Source organism: Rhinolophus sinicus, chromosome 15 (genome assembly GCF_057876585.1).
Source record: "Rhinolophus sinicus isolate RSI-liver-muscle chromosome 15, RSI-T2T, whole genome shotgun sequence".
Taxonomy (NCBI): domain Eukaryota; kingdom Metazoa; phylum Chordata; class Mammalia; order Chiroptera; family Rhinolophidae; genus Rhinolophus; species Rhinolophus sinicus.
In genome coordinates, this window is record NC_142515.1 from 1,452,185 (window position 1) to 1,463,384 (window position 11,200).

At 51.1% G+C, this 11,200-nt stretch overlaps 1 protein-coding gene across 5 annotated transcripts in view; it reads left to right on the top strand.

Moving 5' to 3' along the window:
• Positions 1–10,766, top strand: part of TCERG1L (transcription elongation regulator 1 like) — a 403,196-nt gene extending 392,430 nt beyond the window's left edge. For all 5 annotated transcript variants that reach the window (XM_088791740.1, XM_088791741.1, XM_088791742.1 and 2 more), the window contains 3 exons: positions 2,994–3,083; positions 5,962–6,080; positions 9,889–10,766. In XM_088791740.1, the coding sequence (XP_088647866.1) occupies positions 2,994–3,083; positions 5,962–6,080; positions 9,889–10,045 (366 nt within the window). In that variant the 3' untranslated portion in view covers positions 10,046–10,766. The remainder of the gene's footprint in view (positions 1–2,993; positions 3,084–5,961; positions 6,081–9,888) is intronic.
• Positions 10,767–11,200: the final 434 nt, after the last annotated feature.

Below are 11,200 nucleotides of genomic sequence, written 5' to 3' on the forward strand. Positions count from 1 at the left end.
ATATGAAAAACATTAAGAGTATAAATTTAAAAAGTCACCGGAAGTTCTACCCTAAGAAACAGTCATTATATCAGTTGAATACTTTTTTAAATAATAGGTTTTTAAAAAAACACAAGAGTAAACATTTTTATTTTATAGAATAATGAACATTGAACTGTAGTTGAACATGGCTAAATAATAATTGTTTTAATATACAGTCGTCAGTTTCCTAAGATGTAACCTAATTTATAAATTTGTATATTGTTTTCTCATTTTAAGCATTTACAAACATTAATATAAAGTTTTGGAAAACTTTTCTGATGAGGGCATGATATTCAATTCATTGTTAGTTCAAAAATCCTGCATTTTCATTCGTGTAGTGTGTTTTCTAATTTGGCTACTTTCGATAATACCCTGACGACTTTCTGTGTGTGGGGGGCTGTATCCTGCAGCCTATAAACTCTTGACCCGTATCCCAGATTGTTCTTGAGAAAGTCACTTTCTCACAGTGTGTCCTCCCAGTAGCAATCCTTGCGGGTCCCTGAGACTGTCTGGCCGGCACGCCCCACCAGTGTTGAGCAGTAAGCAGCTTATTACCACCGGACTCGCGCTGCCCTTTTCTCCGGCTTCGCTGCCCTATGTGCCTCTTCCCCAAATTGGTTGCCAGGGCTGTTAGTGATTCAGCTCTTCCGACACTGTCACTTCTCCATTAGCAATGAGACTCTAGTCACCCCCTCTAATTCCTAGAATGGGGTTATAAGTAGCCCTTATGTGAAAATAGCCCTCAAGTTCAATCCGCTGAGCATATTGTGGAATAATAGTGTAAACTTTTATTTATCCATCAAAGTTGAAAAAAAGCTGAAATTGATGTAATACTGTGAGCACTGGGAGATAAGTGTGGAAGTTGGGGGTCTCAGGTGGGGGAAGCAGACAGGTCCCTTGCTGAGGTCTGCATTCACCTTCAGGTCACCTGGCTCACCTGGGCTCATGGGACTTCTGGCACCTCTGAGTTCAGGGATGAACACCCCCGGGGGCCGATGCTCGCCGAGGACGGGTGGGGACCAGACACAAACCCTCACTTCCCCATCTCCGGGGGACGCACCTCAGGCAGGTTCTGGCACGTTCTCCGTGGCCTCCCAGGGTTGCTGGCTGGACCTGGCCCAGCGGCCCCCGGTGGACACCTGCTCGTCATCACCGTCCCTGGCCTCTCTGTTTCCACACTTCATTTCCCAGCATGACCGGAGTCACCGCCCAAATGCACTTCCAGCTCCAAGTCCCTATCTTGGGGCTGCTTCTCCGAGATCCCAAATGTGACACTGCCTCACTGTCAAAGACACGCCAAGGGCACAGCGTCTCCCACCAGCCTGTTCACTTCATTCTGTGCTGTGCCCACCTCAAGCCGCCTTTAACTGTCAGGAGCTCCAGAGCCAGAAATAGGAGACACAGGCCTGTGAACAGGAAATCGTCAAGAGGGGAATGGGGTGAGTGCTAGTTACGGAGAACCCGGTGCTGTTATCCGCTGAGCTGCAGGCAGAGTGGACGTTGGGAGGGGAGGGGCAGAGGGTGGCCAGGCAGCTTCTCAGAAGTGAAACTCCTTGGAGGATTTGGTGGCCTCAGGGCTTGTGGGAGGAGGCTGTGGTGCTCAGGGGGAGAGAGTCCTAGAGGAGGGTCCGTGGGCAGGCTGGGCACCTGGGCTCCCGAGGGTGGAGGTGGTGGTGTTGGGACTAGTGTGAGGGCTGGAAACAGCCACTGGTGGGCAAACTGGACAAACTCATGACAAGGGCCATGACCATGATGCCCCGCCCGCGACCCTGGAGGCAGAGGTGGTGGGCTCAGGCCAAATTGAGATTCTTGAACCTTCTTAGAGGGCTGTGGGCCTGCTGTGTGGCTGGGCAACTGTCCCGTGCACGTACCCGCAGTGGTCTTGGTGCCCCTTCAGAACCTCTACACCTGCCTCCTGCCGTCCTCCACCCAGGTGAGAAAGGCCCCTGCCCCTCTGGGGAAATGGAAACCAGCCCCTAATGAGGACACGGGAAACACAGCTCTGTGTCTCTGAGCTGAGCCAGCAGCTGCTCTGGTTGGGCCCCTGAGAGTCAGGTAGGAGGTGACCAGGACGATACAGAGGGTGGGTGGTGCACACCTAGCTGACGTGCCGTGTGGGCTGAATTCTACAGCGGCCCCCAAGGTCCCCACCCCGGGGAGAACAATCCTGAGCAGTGTGGGCGGGGCCTGTGTACAGGGGGTGGAGTGACCAGGATGACATAACACTGTTCTGTGTGACGTCTTAGCCAACCGAAGGGCGCAGTGAAGAAGCAAGTGCTCTATTGTGGAGGGGACGTCAGGAGACGTGAGACTGAACGTCTCGTAGTGTCCTGGGGACAGCCTGGGGCAGAAGACAAGTAGGCGAAGACTAAGGAAACTGAGGAGAGTGAGGACTTCTGTTCATGAGAGTGCAGACAAGCTGGCATGCTAACGCCGACCGTTACAATATGGGGACCCGGGGTGCATGCTAACCTTGTCACCTTGTCATGTTCCTGTAACTTTCAGTAAATCTCAAACTATGATGAATTAAAGCCATTTGTTTTGAAAAATGGCCTACCTCAAAAAGGTTTAAACGTGAAGTAAAAATCAACTGAAATGATGCTAAACTCAGACCATTTGCAAGACGTTGCCCTCTGCTCTGGCTTGCGGTATTCTGAACATTTTTACAGATATTTCTCCTTCTGAAATGTGACGTTCCAGAATGCCACAGCTGCACAGATGTGCTTGGGGCTTCAGATCAGAGGCATAGAGCCCTGGAAGATGGCCAAGAAAGAAACAGTGTCATGAGTGTCGGAATTAAATTTTCTAATGCTCTATGTATCGATTTTCTCAGGACATCCAGCACTTGCGTCCGGCACGGCGTCGCTGAACCCAGGGTGCCTTAGTGCTCTATGGTCACCATTGATCATCTCAGCAGCTCTCCAGGCTCAGCACGAGATGCTAAAACAACTCTATTGAATATCTCCCTTCAGGTGTCAGCGTTTTCTACCTGGGAGAAGGAATTACATAAAATCGTGTTTGATCCACGCTATCTCCTGCTGAACTCCGAGGAACGGAAACAGGTAATGCTGTGGTCGGGCAAAGCGACAGTCTCGAGACGCAGCCGTCCAGTGACACGCTTCCTGGGGCCCGGCTGGTGGACAGATAGACATCTGGCGTCCTCGTGTGTCAGGGGGGCGGGCGCGGCCTGAGTGCTCTCGCTGGGGCGTTTGGGGGCAGGAAGTTAGGGGTCCCAGCTCACCCTTTTGCTGCAATATTAAAAACCAGGAAGTTGAACCATTCAACTACAAAGAACACATAGTAAGAAGCCCATTATGTTTGCAACAAAGGCATGTTAAGCCGCAATGAAGTCCCGCAGACTGGCTGGTGCCTACAACAGCTGGTACAGAGCACAGTGGGTCCACGGACAGCTGTGTGGCACTCAGCACTGTCCTCTCTGGCTCTGGGTGCTTTTAGAGGCCGTCAGCCCCTTTGAAGGGAGTCGAAGAAGGAATAGCCTGTCCACCGTCAAAGGCTCAGTGATGCCTCGATGTTTCAGCCACATCCCTAGGGTGACTGGGAACGGCAGGAGCTCCGTTTGCTTGGTTCCTGGATGGGGGGGGGTCCCCTGCCCTCCTGAGGTCTGGGGGGGTGGCCACCCCACACAGGACTCACCTTAGGGTTTCTGAAGCCGGGCTAGAGAGGGCAGGAGCTAAGCAGACTAGGTCTGTGCCCCCTGGGCTGGGACGTCCTGTCCGTGCCTGGATGTGTGCTCGGCAGACAGATCAGACTGGAGTATCCACCTGCACCAGGAGCCCCCTGTGAAATCGCCCAGAGGCAACTCAGGCCCGGCTTAGCAGGCGGCTTCTTGGTCCCCGAGGCGCAAGGACGAGGGAAGAAGCAGGCCTCGTGATGGCTGGTACTTACGGGAGAGACAGTTTGTGAGAAGCCAGCCCACCCAAGGGGACATGGGACAGTGGGCACGATGGGTGGTGGTGAAACTGAGTGATGAGGGAAACGATATTTGGGCCCAACTCAAAAAACGCAGTTCTATTTACAATTAAATGGGTCAGCGAGCGTCAGGCACACATCTGTGTGGGGCCTGTGATCACACAGTGTCTTCACGTGGAAAGCCGAGACTCCCGGGGCACAAAGCCCCTCTCCTGGGGGGCTGCAAAGGAGAAGCGAATGAACCCAAACAGAACGTGGGGTCATGGATGCGCTAATCAGGCCTGTTTCTATGGTAACACATCATGTTTTATTTTATTGCCCTAATGAGATACTAGCACAAAGTATCTCTTTTGAAAAGCCATGCCCCACTTTGAATAAAATTGGCATGATTTGTTAAAGAGGGAAAAACCTGAGCCATTCAATGATAGCAGCCTAAATAAAGCAGCAGGGTCAAGGGGGGGAGAAGAGAACCGTGGAGGGACGGACACGTGCCTGAGGCAGGTCAGAGAGCTCTGGCCCCGCAGCCAGCTATGGTTTCCATTCCGATTTAAAGTGAATGGAGCAAAACCCCAACTGATGATGGAGCCACATGCTTCTAGGAGATAGTCCCCCTGCATTCACCTTTTTATGAGTTAAATGATAAGACAACTCGTGAGCTAACATTTCCACTTGCCTTGAAGGCAAAATGAGCCAATCATATTCTTAATTAAATATATAAGCACATGTGCTCAGTTTGTCCTGTTCGTGAATATTTCATTTAGCTGCTAAGGCTTCAGGAGGCGCCTGCATTTTGGGTTTATAAACCTCTGGCGGCTTTGGTTACTGGCAAGGACTCTGAAACCCAAAGAAAGACAAAGCCCCGCCCGCCAGGGGAAGTGATGATGCTTAATGGGCCCGTCCTCACATCCTGCTCCGTGTCCTGGGCAGGAACTGAGACCCAGAGCTCTCGGGGCACAATCTCGTTCTCGGCCTTGGCGATGGCTGGTGTCGGTGCAGAACTGCCCTTTCTGGCGTATGGGATCCTGCGTGGGGGCTTATTGAGCTTGGTGTTTGCACACACACTCAAGTGATTTCCAGTTTATTTTCCTTTAAATGTCCCTGGAGCATTCGGAACAACGCGGCTCTGGTTCCACCCCCTTTGGCTTTATGGTCTGATAGCAACGCCCTCCCCAGTGTTAGAACAATGAGCCTCCCTTCTCTCGGAGGGAGGCAGCCTCCAGGGCCTATGCAGCGAGATGCTGTGGCTGCCACTTGGGCTCCCAATACCCAAGAGAAACTGTCCTGGGTCGTGAATGGCTTTGCCCAGCCGACAGTCCGTTAGCCTTTACGCTGAGGAATGGGGTTTGCTGTGGGGTTGGCCTTCAAAGCACACCACCTGTCAAACTGGGGAGTGCGGGGGGGGGGGTCAGCTCTTCTCCCGGTCATTGATGATACGCGCCGGGAACCTGGGGGCTCCCTGACACCCCCAGGGGAGGCTGAGCCCACAGTCACAAGTGGGTCTTCTGGAGACCAGGGATGCCGGGTTGACCTTCTTTTCACAAACGAAAGTCATTTTTAGAGACACAAGTGACAATTATGTCACCATAGAAATTGACTAGAGCAAATTCTGTACTCTATGTGTTCCTGGTAAGACCAGCAGTGATGTGAAAGCCAGCAAGCGACTGCAGACGCTGCTCTCGGAGCTATAAACCAGAGACCCAGTGACCTTGGCGGTGGGATTTCCACACTGCCAGTTGCTTCATGGCACCCAGCCATTCCCAGGGTTCCTCAGGCAGGCCCGGCTCAGTGTGTGGCCCCGGGGCGGTGCCTGGATGGGGACACACATCCTGGCCTCGCAGGGATCCAGGCTTCCTGGGGTGCCACCAGGGAAGGGCTTTCGCTTGTACCTCCAGCAATGGTGACAGGAAGGCTTACCTGAGACCCTCGGTGCTTTCTGTGTCGTGTTGGAAACACAAGATTTCATTTCTGATATGCAGTCTTGTAATACTTTCCTCTTGTGTGTGTTTTCAGATATTTGAACAGTTTGTCAAGACAAGGGTAAAAGAAGAATACAAGGAAAAGAGAAGCAAACTGCTGCTAGCCAAAGAAGAGTTCAGAAAACTTCTGGAGGAATCGAAAGTGTCGCCCAGGTACAGAGAGAGAGGCAGCCGGCAATTTCTGGGGCTGGAATATTCACCAACTGTTGAGAGAGGGCTTTTAAAGATGGGTTTGGTTAAACCACGTAACCTCGCATTCCAGACATCAAGAGTGTAATTTTGGAGACCAGCTGGAGAGAGGGGCTGGCCTCTCCCTGGTGTCCTCGGGAGTGAGGCCCAGCCCCCTCCTTCCCACCAGCCCAGCACACGTGCTTCCAGCTAACCCGCCATACCAGACTCTGACTCCGTGGCCTAAATAACTAATCAATAGGTATCTTCTCATGAGGGGAGGTCTAATTTCTAATGATCACAGGCTAAAAATACAAAAGAAACAACAGCGAAATAAACCCCACCAGCTCCCTTGGTCTGGATGCCTTAGCAGTCGACTAGAGCGTAAAATAATGTCATGTGCATGCTGAGAATTTGGCTGCCAAAGCTCACCCCAAATAATCAGGCTTTATTTCTGCGAAATAAAACAGACTAATAGGAAAATAGTCATTAGTAATTAGAAAAACATAGGCTTAATGCTTTCTTAAAATTAGCTTTAATTGGCTGATACATTACAAACAATGAGTGTCTACTAGACACTCTTATATTTTAGAATTATAAGACTAACTTTAGGAAGTATGAAAATGTTTGACTTTGATATGTTTTTAATTTAGATTGGGATATTATTTTTAAGTGGATATATATGCATTTTTCTTTTTAATAAAGATGCATCAATGCAGCATTATTTTTAAATAGAAACTCATTAGTGATAAGTTTCTATGAAGAAGTAGGTTTCCGTGGTTTGATCATTGGTTGGTTTATGTGCTGGGTCAATGATGGGACGGCATGTTAGCGGGTACGGAGTCCTCATAAAAATTCTCCAAGCGTTTAAAAGATAGATACTCTCAGAATGGGTAAAAGTTAACATGAATTATCCCCATGGCAGAATGGAAATGTGTGTCTATCGATTTGTAAACTGATTTTCTGCAGTTAAGGCCTTTGTGACAGGGAGGTGTGACCCTGGGGAGACAAAGGGCCCAGGCTTCCCAGAAGTGGGGTCTGGAGCCCCAGCCTCAGGGCGCAGCCCTGCCCTGGATCTGGGGAGGCACTGGGTCTTCAGGAGCTTCCTTGTCACGTCTGAATGTGGGAGAGTGGCAGCAGCTCCCTCCCCCAGTAGTTAGGATGGGGCTGCCTGCAGAGAAGGGCACCGGTGCCTGGAGGGTGGGAGCTCGCACAGGGCGCTCTCGGCACCACTGTCATCGCTGTAATTGTGATGGACTTTTAGCTACTAGCCTCCATCCACCGGTCAGACGTTAGCAATAACACAACCTATCCCCAGCCCATGACTATATTATGAAGGCGAAGGAGAAAACACCCAGAATGCACCAAGCAATTAGGAAAAAGATCACACACACACACAGAAGGAAAGGGGGCAGTGCAGATTTGAAGAGTGTAAAATGCACTCTTCTTTAACATTAGATTTAATTGCCTGCTGTTTTTAAGAAACTTATACTGGGTATATAGTACTTTTAAAATTATAAAAATATTTTTATTTCCAAAGTAGCTAATTCTGCAACATTTCAAAGCCTTTTCAGATGGTCTTTACACTTTCCTCCCACTGTTTCACAGGTGTTCTAGCAAGATCCGTGTGGTTGAAGTCTGTACACTAGACTTTGGGGGTCCCTGGAGACCCTCCTGAGTCCCTGGAAGTGGCCCCTTAGGCCTTGGCAGCACCGAGCTCGGGTCACGGTCACTAGCCTCAGCTCTGTGCTGAGGAGCCCCTGGGAACAGTGGCATAGGGACAGTCCAGAGCCAGCCAGCTGCCAATCCTGCCTGGTTCTTGGGGTCTTGGGATGGGGAGAGGAGCCATGGGGAAAGTACCTTGGGCTATGGGGCCAGACTGTGGGCCCAGGTGCCACCGTGGCCACCTCCTTCCACCACGGGCTACCAGGGGAACACAGTGCAATGCCAATGACGCAGATGACTTTCCAGGCTCCTGACAGCTCGCCAGGGCCAGCAGCGAGCCAGGCTGTCCCCTCGGCATGGCAAAGGGGCCGCAGAGTTTTACTCCCTCTTTCCACAGGTGCCCAGATTGACCTGTGTAGAAAAACCTCTGCCCAGCCCCTGACCAATAAAGCTGAGGCTCCCTCTGAACAAGCCCCCGTGAGTCTCCTCATTACGGGGATGAAGGAAGGGGAAGGGTCTCAGTCCCCTCCAGCTGCTACAGCAGACAGGGGGCCTTAACAACACGCCTGTTTCTCACAGTTCTGGAGGCTGGAAGCCCAAGATCAAAGCAGCAGCAGATTCAGTGTCTGGTGGGGCTGCGTCCTGGGCTATAGGTGGTGCCCTCGTCGTGTCCTCACATGGCAGAGAGTGAGGGAGGTCTCTGGGGTCTCTTTATAAGAACACAAGTCCTGTCACGAGGGCCCCACCCTCATGACCTCATCTACCCCCCCCCAAAGGCCCCACCTCCTAATACCATCCCATGAGGGGTAGAGCTTCAGCACATGGATTCTGGGGCTGCACACACATCCAGTCCACAGCCAGGAGGAGGGAGGGAGGAGGAGAAAACCAGAGAGCAGTGCTTTTCTTTCAGAGCCGTGTGCGAGCGAGCAGGGCCACAGAGCGTGAGCAGCAGAGCTGGCTGAGGAGGGGGGAGACCCAGTGGTGACCGCAGCGAGGATTGTTCGTCTGGTTTCCTCACGGCCGTGTCTGGATAGTCTTGTTGTTCATGTACAAAGAAGGATTGTTATAATAATTTAATACAACAATGAAATATCTGCACCTTTCTGTGTGCCCCGGGTGCCCCCGGCAGCTCAGGCCCAGCCCCACCTCCAGGGGGAGGCAGGGCCCACTCACTGGCCTCTGGGGCTGGGCCGTGCTACAGCTGTCACTGCTCCTGAGCTCCAGGTTCAGGGCTGGGAAGAGAGAAAGCCTTGGGGACCCAGTGCGGGCAGAGTTCCATTTGTCCCCAAAAAGGCATGTCCACTCTTTCTGCCCTTGGAGCTGCCCCAGCTCCTTGGGACCAGCCTGGCTGGGCTGGGCTGGCTTCACTCCAGTTTCCTTACTGGGACTCCTGGGCTTGGAAGTTGTGGATTCGCTCCATCAATATTTGTGCTCAGCACATGGCAGCCGCTGGGCTAGACACTCAGGATGGTCGTGGAGAACAAAGCAGACATTGGTGCTTCCACTGGATCGGGGACAGTTGAGTAAAACTGCACAGTTGGGGCTTACGGAGGTCCTAACCAGGACGAGGACCGTGCAGTCCTCTGGGCCTCCAGACAGGGCGAGTTTGCTTGCAGAAGGCTTGGTAGTCCTGACTTCTAACGAGAGTGGGCTTTATGTGATGAGTGAGGAAATAAGGGTGTGCCAGGAAGAAGGAAGACCCCGCGGCAGGTAGGCAGGTGGTAAGAGAATGGGGCAGAAGACCTGTGTGGCAGAAGCAGTGATGGGGGTGTCTGGGCCACAGTGAGTTCCAAGCAACAGTAAGCCGACAGGTGGGCAGGGGGTGGGGGGGCAAGGGAAGTACCAGGCTCATGTCTATGGGCCCATTAGATGGAGACGGGGGGGGGGGTCTGCCAGACAAGCTGGGTCAGGACCCTGCCGGGCGGGCCCAGTGGAGAGTACCACCCAGCATGGGGAATGGATGGGGCTGCTCCCTTCAGCCCATCCCCCACCCCAGTGCCCCACTCTCGGGCCCGCAGCCAGCAGCCGGGTCTGTGCAGGAGCTGTCTGCCCTCCCAGGCATGCCTGCTGCACAGCGTTCATGAGAGCCGACACTCAGGGAAGAGCTGAGAAATGTCTTGTTTTTCAGGACCACGTTTAAGGACTTTGCCGAGAAGTATGGCCGGGATGAGAGATTTCGACTTGTTCCTAAAAGGAAGGACCAAGAGCACTTTTTCAACCAATTCATCCTCATTCTTAAGAAACGGGACAAGGAAAACAGACTGAGGCTACGGAAAATGAGATGAGTGTGTAAACAATGCAATAAGACTGAGAGGTGCAGAGCGAGGGTGGAGGTGGGGGCGGCATCCGTGCGGTGGGGTGGGTGTTCCCGGTACGAGGCGGGCTCAGTGCTCAGAGGATTACTGTTTCATATTGAAGCTTTTTTGTACAAGGTTCAGAGTTTGATGCATTTTTAATTGCCATGATATGTGGATCCCTTAGTTGTGTTAATTATGCAAATTACTTGTAATATAAACAGAGTATAAATCCACTGCAGGTTTGTAACTCAGAGGACGCAGGCACCATCTAAAACCATCTCAAGGTGTTTTCATGAGTTGAGTCAATTATCTGAAACTTTTCTGAAAACCTTTGTGAGTTACTTTAGTTCTTCAGGAGTTCGTGGTGTTGGGGAATTCCTTACGCAAGTGTCCCCACGTCTCGGTCTAGTTTTCTGAGTAGTAGCAATAGGGTATTTTATCATTAATCATAGTGACAACTGTGAGCATTGGGACACATGGACCATGGGTCACCCGCAGGTGTCACCGCGTTCCCTGGGGCATCAGGCCTGGAGAATGGGCTGCACTGCCTGTCGGAGGTCCTACTGAAAAGAGAATTATTTTGTACAACACCATCATACTAGTATTTCAGTTATTTTTATTGTATGCCCAGAGTGTGCATGAGACTTTTCTCATCATCTTTGTACAAAAAATTTAAAATTTTTTTGAATTAATAAATATTTTAAACCAGTGTGTTTTTCTCTTTAAGACTTCTAACACAATCTTAAGCAGCCACATTGTTTCAAATAATATACTCTATTTTGAAAGATTCATAGAAACATTTATGATTGCACCTAAGGGCTGTGTAGTTCTACTCAAACAAATACCGAACTTTTCCACTTAGCAGCCATGGTTTGCTAAAACCCCAGATAATTCATTGTATTCTTTAACTTACTGAACACCCATTTACTGATTTCAAAGTCTATGGAGTACCTATTCACGTCCTCTCTCTGTCCCTAGGACACAGTGACACACCTCCTCACCTGCTTTCTCCTTAGCCCCCCAAGGACACACGTTGCCACATATTAGGACGTAATTGGCAAGGTGGGATTCTCTCTTTACTGGGGTACGTGCTGGCCTCAACCACAGGATTGTTAACAGGTTACCTTCTATGTGGTGACCTCT